The 19,001-nt window shown below is 33.0% G+C and overlaps 2 protein-coding genes across 5 annotated transcripts; one reads left to right on the top strand and one right to left on the bottom strand.

The window, feature by feature from the left end:
* Positions 1-7,254: 7,254 nt before the first annotated feature.
* On the top strand, positions 7,255-11,661 carry LOC122280437 (metal-nicotianamine transporter YSL1-like). 4 transcript variants are annotated; one of them, XM_043091334.1, is made up of 9 exons: positions 7,255-7,409; positions 7,802-7,996; positions 8,156-8,537; positions 8,659-8,831; positions 9,115-9,209; positions 9,314-9,448; positions 9,531-9,720; positions 9,825-9,939; positions 10,571-11,661. In XM_043091334.1, exons 3-9 carry the CDS (start codon positions 8,174-8,176, stop codon positions 11,494-11,496), a joined length of 1,998 nt encoding a protein of 665 aa, XP_042947268.1. In that variant the 5' UTR covers positions 7,255-7,409; positions 7,802-7,996; positions 8,156-8,173; the 3' UTR covers positions 11,497-11,661. The 4 variants fall into 4 exon arrangements, with proteins under 4 accessions (XP_042947268.1, XP_042947270.1, XP_042947269.1 ...); XM_043091336.1 differs by lacking the exon at positions 7,255-7,409 and having other exon boundaries at positions 7,440-7,996; positions 9,825-9,858; XM_043091335.1 differs by lacking the exon at positions 7,255-7,409 and having other exon boundaries at positions 7,440-7,996; positions 8,141-8,537.
* On the bottom strand, positions 10,515-18,787 carry LOC122280440 (protein HLB1-like). The gene is made up of 15 exons (XM_043091339.1): positions 18,306-18,787; positions 17,186-17,308; positions 16,901-16,970; positions 16,304-16,417; positions 15,848-15,931; positions 15,402-15,452; positions 15,189-15,218; positions 14,940-15,002; positions 14,712-14,777; positions 14,463-14,591; positions 14,202-14,237; positions 13,893-14,012; positions 13,340-13,528; positions 12,263-12,356; positions 10,515-11,941 (listed from the first exon to the last, which is right to left on the bottom strand). The coding sequence occupies exons 1-15, from the start codon at positions 18,659-18,661 to the stop codon at positions 11,898-11,900; spliced, it is 1,569 nt and encodes a 522-aa protein (XP_042947273.1). The 5' UTR covers positions 18,662-18,787; the 3' UTR covers positions 10,515-11,897.
* Positions 18,788-19,001: the final 214 nt, after the last annotated feature.

The following is a 19,001-nucleotide window of genomic DNA, read 5'->3' as shown; positions in this document are numbered from 1 at the left end:
TTTTTTAGTTAGAAAAATTTAATTGTAAGAATAATTATATATTAATATATAAATTAATATAATATGATTGATTAAAAAATAAATTTTATTAAAAATAATATTAATTTAAATTTTAAATATAAAAAAATTAATATTAATATATAAATTAATATTTAATTTTACTTATTTACAATAAAATTCATCTTATTTTATTTCGGAAAGGATAAGGGTTGGCGTATATAATAATATAATTATTGGCAGGAAATCATTTGAAATAACTCACGCACTTTGAAGCACTGATACGTTTTCTGTCTTTTTGTGGTCGATTCTTCTTCATCATCTTCAACATCATCTTCTGTCATGTCTTGGGTCCTATCAACGCCCTCCCAAGTGCCAGCAACCAGCTTCGCCTTTCAATTTGACAATGCGGATACCGCTGGGGATCTGTTCATTTGTCCCGCTAATTTTTTTTTTTATTTTTTATTTTACTGAAAAATTAAAAAAATTATGTTTAATTATATTATAAATTTTATTCATTTTTTAAAAATATTAAAAAAATGATATAAGAAAAACAAAAAAAAAAGAAACATTTTTAAATATTTTTTTCAAATCATTTTTTAATACTTTTAAATATTTTTAAAAAATGAATAAAATTTATAATATAATTAAATAATATTTTTTTAATCTTTCTATAATAAAAAAAATTTGAACGAGACAAATGAACGGAACCCTAATATTTCCTATCAATTTTTATCCATCTTCGCTAGGTCGAGAGGACTCGCCTACCAAAGGTCATCATTCTAGATTGTTGTAAAATTATTCCTCTCTTTTATCTTATAGTCATTATTAGTAAGTAACGATCGTGATTATTAGTTGTTTTTTCTCCTCAATTAACATTTAAAGAAAACTGAAAAATTAATGAAAAATGTTTTATATAAATTTTATATAGATAAGTTCTGTGTAAATTTTCTTAAAAAAATAAACTTTATTATAAAAAGTATTTTCATTTTTAGTAAAATTAACATTTTTTCGAAATATCGTTTGTATAAAATTTATTTATTTAAGCTGACTTGTATCTAACAACATTACTCAATTTATTATTCACTTAACGTTTTATGCAAAACATACTTAATTACGCGTTGCTCTCTTTCTCACTTGAATCCTAAAATTCAAACGATAATTTGAGTAAATCTTGATCAACACATGTAACTGATCAAATATAGTTCATGACTCATAAGTAAATATTTATCTGTGTGTATTGAATTTGAGTTCTATATAATATTGGCTTGTTGGGTGGTCTCACGTGCATTGTTCATTTATATATGAATGGTGAGATATGGAAATTCCTTATTTTGATGTCAACGCGTATTGTTCAAGGTTGTTTAATTTATACATGATAAAACTTAAAAAAGAAAAAAATTTCTATGATCACATGAGACTTGCTCAATCTTTTCAATATCCAAGGTCTCCCTTGAATATCTTGTTTGTTCATGTAATGTTTTGCTAGATTATACGATTATTTAATTGGGTCGAATTTTAATTTTTTTAGTCCAATCCAGAACTTGAAAATTTGGATGAATTTGGACAGTTAGTCGTCCAGATTGAATCCAAGCAGATAAGATAAAATAGGATTCAGTCTGATCCGGTTATTTAATATATACAAATGCGTATCATTGCAGAAAATTAACCCCCAGAAGAATGTTTTTTTATTTTATTTTAATGCACAAATTGGTTCCCGGACGCAAGGTTGGAGGAGGAAATATTGGAGGATCTGCAGGCGTTATTTTCCAAGAGAAAAGCAGAGGCCGGCATTGCGCATGAAAAGGGACCCGTTTGTGCTGCATGAAATGAGAAGGAAGATCATCTAAGCAGATAACTACTGTGTGAGGATTGGGACAGCCGCCTTGGGATAACTTTTTAGATAATGAGTATAACTTATTAGATAATGAGTAGTATTACTCTTGAGTTATAATGATAATGAATAATGTATCTAAACGTATTTCTTTTTTTGGGAGGGGGGAGGGGGGTTTTAATTTTGTGAGTTTGAGAGACAACAAACCGATTTTTGCAAAAAGTTTTCGGTGATGGACGTCCCTTCATTTTCTATTATTGAGAGTGGGAAATGAAAAGCAAGCAAAGTCTACCGAGAGGAATGGTGGAGGGAAACCATCCCATCATATCCGAAGGAAGCAAGCAAGCATTAATCCTCAAAAAGAAAAAGTAGAAAGATCCATGATCTTACAGGAATTCTTTGTATATGGATGCCAAACAAGCAAAGTCAGCAGCTTCGAAAGTAAAGTGTAACATATGGTGGCCTAAAAATCTGGATATCATGATCATGATAACTGTCGGACTATAAAGTATTAATTGTGTAGCTTCAGAACATCAGTTCTATTTCGAAGGATTTGCTCATCTACATAAATCTTTTCTCCCAGCCACTAGAATATGAGCACGTGGAATTAGCAAAGACCTAGAATTCTGTCTTGCATGCAGGGTAATTGGCATTTTCAACCATCAAAGCCGGTATATATTGAAGATGTCAATTCGTGTTAAAGTATTCGTATTAAGATATATATATATATTATATTATATAGATAAATTTAAATTTAATCTATTAAATTTATCATGTCAAAATATTAAACCTTAATACGAATAGTTAATTAACGAGTCGTGTCGTATCAACCTGTTTATATAAATTGATTGAATATATTCGAAATTAATTAGTTTAAATTTTATATAATTTTATATAAATGTTAAAATCACAATATTTATAAAAATTATAAAACTAACTACAAGTCTAAAATTACAATCCAAACAATAAAAATATCGAAATTAACATTTTAAAAATGTTATTTTTAGGTATAAGGGTATAATTATAACTTTAACGGGTCATAACGGGTTATAATGTGTCAAAACTAATTGACATGTTGTCAACCCGTTAAACAATCATATCTTAACATGTCAACTTGTTTTGACCTAAACCCGTTAAGATTAAACCCAAACCCGCTATTATTGTGTCGTATTGGATTAACGGATCGTATCACATATTACCACCCCTAATCTTGAGAGAGAGTCAGAGGGAGAGAGACATGTTGAATAGTTGACATATAATATATGGATTATATATGCTCCTCATCATCCAGCACCACAAACTATATAAATTTTTATTTATTTTAGTTTATTTTATTCTTATTAAATTAATTATGTTGTTCTACTTATCATCTATATATTATAAACTTATTATGAGAAAAAGAAAAAAATTACAAAAATATATGGTGTGTGATGCATGAGAATATTAAATAGAATTATTTATAATATATATACAAAAATTCTATTCATCATCCCATACACTACACACACATTTTTCTCTAATTAAATGTATAGTATACGGATGATAAGTATAAAAATTTATTTAGTTTAAGAGAATAAAACTAAAAAAAGTTTAAACTTTTTTTTTGAAAAGTAAACAGTGTGGTGTACTGGGATGATGAGTATACACTACACACCATACTTTTTGTTTTCTCTAACCAAATGTGTGATATATGGACGATGAGTAGAAAAATTCAATTAATTTAATAATAAAATAAAAATAAATAAATAAATAAAAATAAGCATAGTGTGTGGTTTGTGTAGATGATAAATAACAAAACTCATATAGACACACATACACATGAATGCTGTCACTTGGTTTCTTCTGGCCGGGTGTATGCATACTTATGTATATATGCATGCTTTCTAAAAAATTGTAGGAAAATCTCAAAAAACTATGTACAAGTAGTATTTTGTGTGTCTCATTAAGATAAGATGAGTTAAATTGTGAATAATAATATTTTATATATCTCATTGAGATGTGTTTAACTTTTTTAAGTTGAGATAAGTTTAACTTTTTAAGTTGAAATATATAAACTAAGTTGAAATAAGTTTAACTTTTTTTATAAAAAGCTGAAAAAGTAATGGTTCCTATCAATTATTGTTACAATGTCTTCACTAACATTTGATAGGACCAAGATTTCCACCTAAAGCCACTGGAAATGTATTCGAGATCAAATTGTAGATCATGACTTAATTAAGAATATAATATAAATATTTAAATCTATTTTTTTATTAGTTTAATTTTTTGAGATAAGCAAACTTCAGATGTTATCGAAATAAATCTCATGAATTGAACCTTGCCTCTACGATAAATTTATCAATTAAATATTCTCTAATTAAAAGGTAATCTATTATATCATTAAAATAATTATCATTACAATTTTAAAGGTGCCCGATTTAAAGGTCTACAAAATATAGAGAGAAATACAATTTACAAGCTTTTTTGTTAAATTGTCTTTCTTTTATCCTCCTTGATGTGGCAACAAAATATTGATAAGTTATGTAATTTTTATCCAGAATTCATTTAGATAGTGAAATGAGATGAAATAGTTTTAAATAGAAGTTAAAAGTTAAATAAAATATTATTATAATATTATTTTTTAATATTATTATTTTTTTAGATTTAAAAAATTTGAATTGAGATTTAAAAAAGTTGAATTATTTATTATATTTTGTGTGAGAATTTAAAAAAATTATAATAATAAGATAAGATGAAAGGAGATAAAATACTCTCTGAATCTAAAACGACCTCTTACTTACTAATCGTTTAATACTACATCAAGAAATTGTGGAAAGATAATTACTATTAAAATGCTTTCAAATATAAGTTTTCAAATAGTTAATTAAGTTTCGTGCATAAAATTAATATTTGTTATAAGTTTTTGGAATGGAACTTAACTGATAGGGAGCTCACAATTCTTTCCACTCACGTTTATCCTTTTCTCCCACTAAAATAAAAATACTGAAATAATGAAGATGCAGCAACATTTCAGAATCTAGTAATATTTTTTTTATGGGAAAAATCATAAAAATGATTGGTATATTGTTAGATCCATGATGCAAATTTGAACCTCACAAGATTTCTATGATTCAAGATGGCTCCACCGGCTAAAACGATATCGTTGGAACTTAAAACACGTCTATCCATAGATCTGAATTAGATTAGCATCTTCAACAGTTTATCCGGATTCATGTATTTCTGTATACCTTTTAAGTCACCTCCAAAAGTGATTGAAGCGGACGGATTAAGAAATTTCAACCTGCAATTTTGTCCAGCCGGAAAACCCAACTTCATCATAAAATTGGTGTGAAAGTCGCACACATTATTCATGTACCGAATGTGATTGCAGAAAATGCATGACCACTATTATTATTATCTCTGCGCGCATGTGCTCGCTCTGGCATTTCTTCTCGAGATGTCGGCATCCATCCTCTGCAGATATTCCAACCACAAAATTGCGACTCGCCGTCCAATATCTTTGCAAAACCCTCTTCTTCTTTCCTTTCTCTTCTTTCCTGAATTTTGTCGTTAATCATCTCGATCATATGTGCATGCTGGTTTACTGCAGCACCCTTGCTAGTTCCTAACTCTTGAGACGACACCGAAATGATCTTTGTAATTTGTATTACCATTCGTAGCATGAAAATGACATGTTAAGAGACTTGTATTAAGATCGAAAGGTACATGAATGGACGTCAGTAACCTGCTCCAGAAGCATTAATTAGCCATATTTTTCAAGAGTCGACGTCCCATTTTTCATGTACATCCTCTAAAAATATTTAATTATTTTTAAAACAAATCTTCTACTCCTTAGGACGATAAATAAAAAAAGAAAAAAAAGTATTAACATAGAAAGAGAAAAAAAAATACTGTTACAATAATAAAGAAATTACATAAAATTATTTTTGTAAATTAATATAATTCGTTAGATTTATTTTATAAAAAAATTAATTTTATAATATAATGAATCACATCAAACTGTATGAATTTATAAAATTATTTTTATGTAATAAAGTTTTTTCAAAAAACTATATATATATATTTAGAGAGATATTTTAGTTATAAAGTGATAATATAAAAATAATATTATAAACTGATTTGATTTGATATTGTTTGTGAGATTATAATAAAGTTATTTTTATTATAATGTAGATTTGATAAATTACATGAAATTACGTTAATTTATGAGATTATTTTTATATAATTAATCACTTTATGATTGTGGTAATTTTTTTTTTTTTTATCATTCTAAGTTCATTCCCAATCAATTAATGTCAAATAATTGGAGCTCCCAAATCGAAATCTAGCATATTTTTTCACAACATATACACAAACATTTATTATTTATTATTTTGTTTGCATTAGCGAGACGGACCTTACTAAAAATATCTACAAAAGCTAGATAGCAACAATGGATCAACGAAGAAGGAATTAAGAATGTGAGTGATAATAGAATTGATAATGGTGCCGTATAAACCTAAATAATAAAATATAGAGAAACGCCAACATTTTTATTATTATTTTGTTTGTAGCATCAAGAGGTACGGACCTTACTAAAAATATTTATACAATTAATAATAGATCCCCAAAGAAGAAATTAAAAAGGTGAGACAGACACTTGATAATGTTGCCTTATAAAATTAAATAAAATATCGAGAATTTTCCATATCATTTGATCTCCCTGCCTGCCTTAGCCTTACAATAAGCGTGGCCGGGCTCGCCTTTATTTTTGGACATGTACAGTATACATTTGCATATGCCCCCCCACAGTACAAACAATATCCATAATTATTATAACGTACTGTACTAATGGTGACCGAAATATTCAATGCATAAAAATTGAAAAATATTTTGTAATATAATCATGATTTAATTTGATAGTTAAGTTATAAAATTATATTTATTGTAAAATAAATTTAATCTATTATATAATATTATATTAATTAATAAATTTATTTTTACGAAATTTTTTAACACTTCTTATGTATAAAAATTAGAAGCGGTGTAGGCCTCTGTGATTTTATAAAAATAGGTAATTTTTCCTGGACAGTAACTTAAATAGGCATCTTAAACAGGGATTTTTGGTGTCCTATATATAAATGACAAATCGTACCAGATATATCTTCAACGTATAATATTATATATAATTATGAGTTGTGTTCGTATTCTTTTTAAAAAAATATTATTATTAAAAATTTAATTTTTGTATGTAAATTTTCTATTTATTTTTTTATTTTTAAAAAGAATGCATAACACTTACATATTTTATAATTATAAATATTATTTTTAATATGACCTTAGAGATAACTACGGAGAGAATCTCCTTGACTTTTCGTGACCACAATTTTCCAAGGAGCAACTAACGATGTTTTGTTGTGTTTTCTCAAAATTTCTTGAAGTATCATTTTCTACACAGTCCCACTTGTCCGCAGCCTACTGCGTGCGAGGGTCCGAGTTAATTAATCAACTTCCACACGGAAGGAATCTCCTCCTACCGCCCAAACTTATCAATAGCCCACCTCATGGACGAGAAATGAAGAAAAATGTCAATGATAAGGTCAGCTTTCTTTCTACTCGCACCAATTAATGTTTGTGAAGTGTAGGCTTCAACAACATGAATCTGGTTATATATATAATTATGCATGAGCCAGTGCCATGCCTCCATATCAAATACTTTATACCAAGTTCTTTCCAATGTTCAAAAAAAAAAGTGGCCGGGTTCTTTTAATTTCTATGCATCTTGTTTAGCAAATCTTTCTAATTATTCATTACTTTTGTAGTGCATCAAAAGAACTATATTATAACTGAGATATTTGCATAGTTAGGTGTTATTTTGGATGACAAGTTGAGCCCATATATACTGCATGCTCTTGCCAGCATATGCATGTAAATATATAGAAGATCATATCCTGTCTAATAATTTGAGGGTCGTTTGTAAGCTGTGAGCAGTAAATTGGCGGTGGCAGAAAAGACACAGGAGCTGGATTCTGGGGTTCACTAATTCACAGGAAGGCATTTACTTTCTAATTATGGGTCACAATTAAGAAGAAGACAAAGAACCAATTGACAACTTATGCTCTATTGCATGATAATTCTATAGTCTACCATTGAAGCTAGAATAACAGAAGTACAGAAAGAATCAAGGTCAGTCTAATCATTGTAACAGCATTTCTTCTCATAAATCTGTCATTCTTGTCTCGTCATTTTATACTTTTGTTTCTAAGTTTCATCCTCTGGGATTATATATGGATTTTGTTACAAGTTTGGATCATCTTTTCACGTCGAAAGGTTTTCGAGTGTCAGATAATTTATCGTGGAGCCATGAACATGGAAGAAGCCAAAGAAAAGAAAGAGATTGAAAGAGAAGATTTAGGAGGACATGAACCTCTTGAGGAACCCGAGGGGTCGAAGGAAATCCAGCCATGGAGGAACCAAATAACGATAAGGGGATTAGTAGTGAGTGTTATGATTGGCACCATGTACAGTGTGATAGCCATGAAGCTGACCCTCACAACCGGGATAACTCCTAATCTAAATGTTTCTGCTGCTCTTCTTGCTTTCGTATTTGTTCGGACATGGATAAAAGTCCTCGAGAAAGCTGGTTTTGTATCAAAGCCATTCACTCGGCAAGAGAACACTATGATACAGACTTGTGCAGTTGCATGCTATAGCATTGCTGTTGGAGGTTTGAGGCTTTAATATTTCAGATTTTGAAAATTAAATACTCCATTTTTTCCCACTTTTTACTTGCTTCCAATTATTTTGATGTAATCTATCAACTCCTCTTCTTTTTTAATGAACTGCAGGTGGGCTTGCTTCTTATCTATTGGCATTAAACAGGAGGACATATCTTTTGGCAGGCGTCAACAATGAGGGGAACTCCCCAAGGAGTGTTAAGGAACCTGGATTTGGTTGGATTACTGGATACCTGTTTTTAGTCTGTTTTATTGGCCTTTTTGTCTTAGTTCCTCTAAGGAAGGTACTTATATTTGATTTCTTTGAGGGTCACATGCTCATGTTAATGTCTGCCTTTATTTTATTTCTTGTTGGTGGTAGCCAATTAATTCAACTTCACGTATGATTCAATTCGTGAACAAATTAAGCAAAACCATGATGATTTTTTTTTTTTTTTAATAAAAAACGTGTTCTTGAAAATTATATATGCTATAATATTATTGAAGTAGAAATTCAATAGATTTGCATGATCCCACTGTTTCTCCTTTTTAGGGCAACGAGTTTAGATCGACTTTTCCATTTTGCAGATAATGATAGTAGACCTCAAATTAACATATCCAAGTGGCTTGGCAACTGCGGTACTCATTAATGGATTCCACAGTCAGGGGGATAAGATGGCTAAGTACATGACATGATACATCTTAATTTCTAGTATCTATCAATTTCTATGAACAAAAAACCATCTAAAACTCAAAACTCAAACTGATCAAAGACATTGATTTGCAGGAAGCAAGTGCGGGGATTCATGAAATATTTTTCAATCAGTTTCATATGGGGCTTCTTTAAGTGGTTCTTCAGTGGGAAAGATGCATGCGGATTCGCACACTTCCCTACTTTTGGATTGCAAGCGTATAAGAAAACGTATGCATGATCTGTTTGGTCTTCCTCTGCTTGATCTTTTGAGCTGATTTTATTTAAATATTTGATCGGATTTAAATTGCAGATTCTACTTCGACTTTAACACGACATTTGTTGGAGCTGGCATGATTGTTTCCCATCTCGTTAACTTGTCTTTGCTTCTTGGAGCCGTGCTTTCCTATGGATTAATGTGGCCGCTCATTGATCGTCTTAAAGGAAATTGGTTTCCTGAACGTTTGGAAGAAAGCGACATGAAAAGTTTATATGGTTACAAGGTCTCACTTTTTCTCCCTCGTGGGACTACTTCTGCTACCAATGGCTGCCAATTTACAGTATTATTATTATTATTTTTTTTAATTTTTGGTTTGTTTTTTTGCAGGTTTTCTTATCCGTTGCTTTGATCCTAGGTGATGGTACGTACAATTTCATTAAAATATTGATTTGCACAACCATCGAAATCCGCAGCAGATTAAAGAAGGAGGACCTCGAAATGGGTAATATGAACAGTAGCCGAATTTTCATTTCTATATGTTACTGACACGAGTAATGATACACAACACATTTTATACATTCACAACAATGTTATAAAATGAGGGTATTTTTGTAAACTAATGTTACTTTTATAAGATATTTTATAAAAATATCTCTCATTTAACACATTATTGTGAAATATGTTGTAAAAAATATTGTATGTAAATCATTTTCCTACTTATATTAGGTTTCCTTAAAACTAAATTCTGGAAAGACTCAAAAGATGGATGTTGTGTACAAAAAATCCGGCATATTAGTATGTATTAATATGCGTTAATATGTATAAATAATATGTGATTTATTATTTTTATTCTTCTATTTAAATACATAATACTGATATATAAATACGCGTGTTTATATAAAAAGACAATAAAGACAAATCATATATTAGCACGTAGTGTGGAGATGATAAAATCATATGTGAAATCCAAATATCAACACATAATCGTATAAATACACATAATGACACGTACAATTCTTTTTATCAGTAATCGAATTAAATTGTTTAATTGACTATACTAATTTGGTTAGTTATTAGTTACTTCTTCTAACAATTTCTTTGTTTTTTTTTTTTTTTTTTTTTCTCCCATGCAGATGTGGATGGCCAAGAGAAGCCAATTGAAGTAATGAAACGGAACGAAATTTTCGTTAGTGAAAACATTCCCATGTGGTTTGCAGCCGTTGGATATGTCATCTTTGCCATCATTTCCATAATTGTGATCCCATTCATGTTTCCTCAACTTAAATGGTACTTTGTTGTCGTAGCCTATTTTCTAGCTCCATCTCTGGCATTCTGCAATGCTTATGGAGCTGGACTGACGGACATAAACATGGCATACAATTACGGGAAAGTGGCACTCTTCGTCTTAGCAGCGTTGTGTGGAAAAGAAGATGGCGTGGTGGCTGCGCTTGTTGGGTGTGGCCTCGTCAAATCTGTTATTTCTGTGGCTTGCATTCTGATGCAAGATTTCAAAACTGCCTACTTGACTTGCACTTCCCCCAAAGCAATGTTCTTTAACCAAGCCATTGGCACAGCATTAGGCTGTGTGACGACTCCTCTTAGCTTCTTCCTTTTTTACAAGGCATTTGATGTGGGAAACCCGGATGGAGAGTTCAAAGCTCCTTATGCCTTGATCTATAGAAACATGGCAATTCTAGGCGTGCAAGGCTTCTCTGCTCTTCCTCGCCACTGCCTGCAAATGTGCTATGGCTTTGTTGCCTTTGCGGTTGGAGTCAATGTGGTGCGCGATATTTCCCCACAGAAGGTTGGAAAATATATGCCGCTTCCAATGGTCATGGCGGTGCCTTTTCTGGTCGGAGCATACTTTGCAATTGATATGTGCCTTGGGAGTTTGATTGTTTTTGTGTTGCACAAGCTTGATTCTAAGAAGGCCGAGTTGATGGTTCCTGCGATTGCTTCTGGATTGATTTGCGGGGAAGGGCTCTGGACCCTCCCCGCTGCAGTTCTAGCTCTGGCCAAAATAAAACCTCCGATCTGCATGAAATTTTTGCATTCCTAGAAAAAGCTTTCAAAGGATTTGGCTGATGGCATTATACCACAGGGTAATCCCCGACTCAAATTAGCCAATTATAGGTGCAAATAAGATCATACATAATAAGCTACGTGCTAGGTGTAGAACCGCATTGTATCCATTCTCAAAAAACAATAAAAATGCATCTCATCACCCGCTGTCTTGTGTGATTTCCCTTTATATCTTTCCCCTTTTTCGGGTCCAGTGCACTGCCTCGAGAAATATTGGAGGGAAAATTTTGGTATTTTTCTTCTTACTGGAAAGCATGCTTGAGGATAACAGTTTGATTTAAATTATTAATTGTCTAAACCTTTTTCTCATTATTTTTATTCCTTTGGTCAAATGCTCGGGTCATTGTCAGAATAACATGTTGGAATGGAACACTGAAATTAGTAAGGATGGCTTCTCTTTGAATGTCTCAAACGTTCAGTACCTAAAATATGCATGCGCTGAAAGATTAAAATTTCCATCCGCTATATGCTCTGATAACAACAAACGAACGGATGCTTTCTTTGGAAGAGAGGAGTAAAAGGGGAAGATAATCATAGTATAGGCTATATGTCTAACAAACAAAAAGTACAACCAGCTAAATCAGGAAAGCCAAATTGGATTAGGCATGATAATGTCCCAAAACTTCTCTAATATACAATAGCTTTATTCCAATGAGCCAATTAAATAAAATGAATTGTTAGTCATCTCAACAAAAACATCGCACTGGTGATAAAGATAACAAATGATCAGCTAGTTATGATACCTGCTAGAACATCACTCTTCCTGCGTGCATATATTGTGTAAACTAGACGGATTGCATCAAGCCATCCATCCAAGGATTCCCACGAGTCAGCAACCTGTATGATCAACAGCAAATATTGAATTTAGACCTTACCATTTGAAAATCCAATGCTTTGATCATCTTTTCCTTTGAATAAGATCCCATCCGTAATAATTTATGGAGGAACATTAACAAAGAATAGAACAATTGTTCTCATCTCCCTTGTCATCTTGCAAATTAGAAAACAGAATTTTGAGGCCATCATTTGCAGTACAAAATGAATGCAGATTGTTGAGAATGTCACGGGCCATAGAGCACAGTTTCATATATATAACAACATCTCACCTTATTTTTTATATTTAAAAGAAAAAATCAGATCCATATATTGCCTCGTTATATATTCAAGATACAAAGACCAGTAGTTGAGACAAGGAACACCGATCACCAATTTCATCCATGTAGCACACCCCATGTAGGATGAGTGCGCAAGCAAAAAATTTAATTTGCATCAGGAAGGGATGAAATTCAAATGCCCCCTCGGAGTAAATGTCAAAGAAAACTATTATACATCATCCTTTCAGCATTTCTTGATGTGGTATCAAATGATTGATGCACAAGTGAAACATGCCAAATAGTTTTTCAATCATTTATGGCCACATCATAGGATGATGAAAGTACAATGAATAAAAGGATCATGAGTAGCATGTCAAAATGACATAACTTTGTAATAATCTTGACTTAAATGTTTAACTCGTTATTCCCTAGTGTTTAAAACAAACTGTATGAAGATTTTTAAATGAATTATAGGGTCCTAAAAAGTCTACATTTTTAGTACAGCACTAGTCATAACCTGCAAATGCACAAGATAATCTTCATATGGCCAAAATTATCAGGTTTGACACCCACATTAAGTGCTACAAGTTGACGTTCAAATTACAGAACTCTTGTTCATAACATGCAAATGCAGACTTGATCTTTAGTCTGGCTAAGAATAATTGGTTTTGAACTTACAATGCAGGAAAACAAAAATGAGTATGGAAAACAGAGGATAATGCTTACCATGAAAACTGGTCCATTAATTGTATCAATGCAGAGGCCTGCACCAGGTGGCAAAGTCAGATCAGCACATGCTGATACAGAAATTATATCTGGAACATCAATTCTGATGCCCCTTTTGTCATTGTTCACTACATCCCCTGTATTTCCAGAGAGGCTTTGTGGCACTTGTTCTTGCTCAACTTTGTTTACCTGATGAGAGGGATGACAAAGAAAGTAGGTTGAGAATAAAGAAACGATGATCTTTTGCTGCAGTTTACCAGCCTATCCAAACCAATGTACGTGCAGTGACTAAAGGAAAGTCTAAGCCACAAGTGAGGTTTATAATCCAAAAAATACTAGTCAATATTATAATTGGAGCCCCTTGAATAATTATAGACCGTAAGAACTTCTCCCTCCCAGGTAAACTGGGATTCCATTCACCACTCTCCTCGTATACTATATATGAGGTATTGAAGTATGGTTTTAATATACATTATGTTATTACTTGACAATAGTTTTAATATACATTATGTTATTAATTGACAATATAACAAGGAAACAAATCAAAGTTTACCTGAAGAAACCCTTCATGGTTTAAAACAAATTGGGAACGTTTCCAATCATTATGAGGTGCCACTGGTTTCCCGACAGGTGGTGCCATCAAGTATCCAACTTTCAGATGTGGCAAAGGTAGCTGTCAATAGTTAATTTCTGTCAACGGTTCCCTCAACCAAACTCATTAAAATATAATAACATATACAGAGAACCTTACTATCATTCGGACTGAGAAATTCATTTAAATTTTCATTAGGAGTGCTAAATGTACCATTATGAACCTATAATCAACCACAACATCAAGAGATAGGGAATGATAACTACTAACCATGGAACGAACCAGCCGCAAGGCACTGCTGTAAACCTAAATAAAACGTCATTAGGTTAGTCAGTGGAAAACTGAAATTGATGTACACACCTATAAAGCATCAGAAAGCAAGGGCAAAGAAAAAGATAAGACTCTTTAAATCTCACTTCAGATAAGTATTTCTCTTTCCATTTTCGGATTTCACTGCCATGTTTATGTTAGAGTCAACATTTTATTACCCAGGTAAACATATTGCTAGATACAAAATACAATTATACTTACTGAATAATTTGGTTTCAATGCATGAGCAGCTGCAATGTAGATAGCAGATTGGCTATATAACTCATTAGGAGAGACTTCTTTAGCATTGTCTGATCCCCCACTTCTTAGTGTGTCCTCTGCTAATCCATACTGCAAATAATGACACCATGAGTTTGGGTTGCACGAGATATAGTGGATACTGAAGACAAACAAATGTACAAATATAAGATAATGGTATCTCAAATACGGAAGGTTAAGTTACCAACTAACCAAAACAGTTCCAAGGTTGTAAATTGCTCGGTGGAAGTCAAACTGCAACCGAATGGCTGCACGAAACTACATCAGAAGACCAGTCAAACATATCATAATAAAAGAACAAACAATGGAAACTATTCTTAGGATACAAAGAAAATCTTAGGTCTCAGATGCAAAGTTATATTGCTAGTTGGTCCCATACAGTTACCCAATAACTCTGATATTTTCAAATAAGTTTTGTACCTTACTAACTGCAGTTCTTACAATTCTTTGCTTTTCTCGTGCAGGAACAATTGCACTTAGTTCCTAAATTTCACATTAAAAACATAAATCAAACCAAACTTGCCAACTAAACACAGGTAACATATTTTACAAATTGTTGAAATACTCCTAGAACATGGAACAAAACAAGAGTAAAATTACACCGGAAAAAATGAAAAGAAAAAAAAAAAAAGCTAATTATTGAGGAAATGCGAATATGGCTAAAAGTACCTGCAGAGCAAGACCCCAATTATTGAGTGCCTGAAATAGATTTTCAAAAGAGTGAGTATCAAAGAATGCAATGTAAATAATTTCATGAGCTTTGATGCATCAACAGGGGAGAAAAAAGGCAGAAAAATGGAAAGAAAGGGGAAAGGTGAGAATAAAGATGCTGGAGTACCCCATATGAAACCATAAACAACTTAACAATTTCTTCAAAGATACCTGAGGACTGTTCCAATTGAGTTGGACGGCTTTTTCATAGTTTTTTGTTGCCTATAAAACAAAATTTTAAAAGAAAAGTACCGTTTTAATTTCTCTAGTTCTAGAACATAAGGGAAAGAGCATAAAAACTAAGATAAAACATATAGATGGTAGACAAGACAATGAAAATATGGAGGAGGGAATTTGCATCAAGCATCATTAATGCCTTTTAATGTCACAAAGGTCAGGTACTTAGGACATCAGAGCGCATGACTACATTCTAATAAGTAGACAACTGTTTTGTATCCTCGATGCTCAACTACTCCAACAATAATATCCATATACAGCTGCCAAAAGTAAGGTTGAAACTACAGCAGCGGGCAAAAAACACAGAAGGATGGTAAATATTTTAACATTATGGAATTCAAAATCAAGCACGACTGATTACTGATATTAGGTAATCAAACCTGCTTCCATAGTTCTTCAGCCTCCTTCGTACGGCCACGAATTTTTGCCCGATCAGATATTGCAATAGCCCAATTATAGAAAGCCTGGAATTAAGAATGACATATTACTTTCACATGAAATATACTATCCAGTATCAATGGAAATTAGACAGACTTATGGATAATATGATTGGCTTGGTTGGAATTTAAGGAGCCCCAATTTAGCAATACCAATGGCCTTATATCTTACTAGGAAAGGGGGAAATCATAGAGCAAATTCTGGCTATATTTGAACCCCAACTAACCACAGATCAAATGGTAAAAAATACCCACAGATCTGGCATAAGTATGAACAGATAACTTTAGATGGCATAGGTGTTCTGGAAGGCTATCACAATTCCTGCTAATATTTACTTCTAAAAATAGTATTACCAGTCATTTAAGAAGATTGACAAATATAATGAGATGCATCCATACATCATGAAGCGAGGGGCAAAGACGGGTAGCCTCATCATACTTCTTACAAGCTTCCTCAAGCAAGGCATCCTTAGAAGGTGAAGCAGAATCTTGACTAACATTATCTGCACTTTCCTGCAAGTCAAATGAGGATCACGAGGTGAAATAAAATGCACCTTGACGCTCTTATAAGTAATTAGAATGCCCTTAAATAAAATCTTACAAAAAATCTTTCACAAAAAATTGAGAAACTCAAGCATCTTTAAAAAATAATGGGCTGAAATAGCCAAAACGTCAGATATCAATTTTGCGTTCCATATTAAACACCTTTAATTCATTTCATTCCAAACAAACATTGTTGGTAAATGATGATCGTCGCAGAAACTCATCATATCAAAACTTCAAACTACAGGAAAATGCTTTTACTTGCTATAATTTATGCTATAAAGGCATAAACACTCTTGAAATATATCACTTCATGAATATATTTAACGTAACAGATAGCCAAGTTATCAGGTTACTACCATAGCCATCCAGTTGAAGTTTTAGTAGAGTGAAAGAACAATAAAATCCACTGACGTCAATATTTTGAGAAGCAGATCAGACAGTATTTCAGACCTGAAGAACTAATGCCCAATTGTATAATGCATCATAATCTTCTGGATTTCTCTCTATAGCAGAAGCATACCTACAAAAGTTGAGTATAGAATATAACTTTAGAATGGAACTCGTAAAGAGTTTACAATCTTTTTCTTTTTTTTTAAACAGATTTTCAAGTCTAAGCAAGTGGTTTAAAACACAGTATAGTTCCCACGTACACCCAATTATATCTTTTGTTAAGAGTAAGGCAAACATTTGACAATACAGAGAGGTTGATGACTAAGAAGGATAAGATGATGGTACCTCCTGGCAGCAAATGTAAGAATCCGTTGGCGAGACTGGCCTTCCTCATCTACACCAGTCACACTATTAATTAAGTCCATAGCAGCATTATTTTGGTCTACATGTCGCTGTGGGCTTTCTTGACTAAACAATCGACAAGCAAGAAGTTAAAAGGAAAGTTTTTGTAAAAGAAAATAAGTACACAGTTATTTTTTCTTAGTGCTGATATAGAAGTTACAGAAGAATATTGGCACAGGACAATATTAAAAACAATGTTTCCTTGGTAATTGAAAGGTATTTTGTCTATTTTGAACTTGATATGGAATCAAGTTTTAGGGAACCAAAAAAAGATTTTGTGCAGATTCCGTGCATGTAAGATATGAGCGCATAGGTCTGCATAAAAAATTAATAACAAGGAAAGCCACATTGTCTGATGCTGCTAGGAAAAATCTGTATATCAACAGAAACAGCTGCAAAATGGGTAAATAAACATCAGAACACCCCCATGTGTCATAAATCATGCTTCATGTTAACGTGCCTCTATTCAATCATAGGATGCCCGAGGTAATCAACTTAAATAATGTCACAAAACTCCATTCTTTCATCAAACTGGTTCGCAAGGAAACAGAATCAAAGGATATTTTTACTACAGTTCTATCTTTTCGCAAGCAGCAATATCGGTTCATTGCAAATTCAGGAGGACCTAGAGGTTGTACCCACAAAGTTCTATAATCGATGTCGGGTATATCAGCTAGACTGAGTGAAGCCTAATTTCAATGAAAAAACGGTGCAAGCAAGTGAATCAAAACACGGAAACAAATATCAACCAAATTCCAGATTCTAATGAAAACACCAGCGAGTAATATTTAAAAAAATAATGAAATTGCGTTAGCGACTACAATTGAACCACTCTTGAGTACACAGGTAAGATCATGAATATATATATATATATATATAATTCCTTAGAGAGAAATTCACTGATTCTACATGATGTAAACCAATTGCCTATAATATTTAGTGCATCGCGATCTATTATGTCAGATTTTATGAGCGACATTCAAAGACAAAAGTGTTAATCAAGCATGTTTTAATGTTAATTAAAATTAGAAATGTGTTTAAACGAATGCGAAACAGCACTGACCTATAAGGCGAGGTAGCATCTGGCCCGGTCTCGTCTGGCTCGTCGCCTTTCAATCCACTGAGCAACTCCCTCATCGTGAACGTTCGGCTTCCTTCGTCTTTGCGCAGCTGACGCTCAGTTGAAGCATTCGCTGCTTTGTTATCAGCCTCATTGGATTGGATCGAGCTTTCTTTAAGTTCTTCGGGATCTGGATCTGCATCTGTTGCCACTGGTGGTTCCAGCTTGGGCTCCGGCACTGACTCCGATTCCACCGGCTCTGTTTCTGATTCAGGTTGAGCCACTAGCTTTGGTTCCGGCTCCGAAAGTTCTGGTTTGACTCCGTTCTGCAATTCAGATTCCTCGGCGGTCGCGGACATTTGGGTGGAGGCCCGGAGAGAGAGCGACAGATCTGTAACTGCTTAACTGGCCAGGGAACCTAACGTAAGTATCTTTTTGTGAACAGTGAATAGATGACAGAATGTAAATGTCATAGGTGTGGGTAGCGGGGGGTGGCCGCCGTCCGCCCCGCCTCCGCATGGGCGGACGGAGTACCCCGCACCGCACATGCCGGGGTGGGGGACCCCGTCCCGCATGAAAAACACTAAGCGGGGGCGGGGGGCGGATAGGGCTCAACCCCGCCCCGCTTTTCTCCCGCCCCGCATTTTATATTTATATTTATAAATATATAATATTTTATATTTATAAATATATATTTTT

This window comes from Carya illinoinensis, chromosome 11, assembly GCF_018687715.1.
Source record: "Carya illinoinensis cultivar Pawnee chromosome 11, C.illinoinensisPawnee_v1, whole genome shotgun sequence".
Classification (NCBI taxonomy): Eukaryota; Viridiplantae; Streptophyta; class Magnoliopsida; order Fagales; family Juglandaceae; genus Carya; species Carya illinoinensis.
Note: the sequence above shows the minus strand (reverse complement) of the source record. Positions and strands in the feature narration are given on the sequence as shown.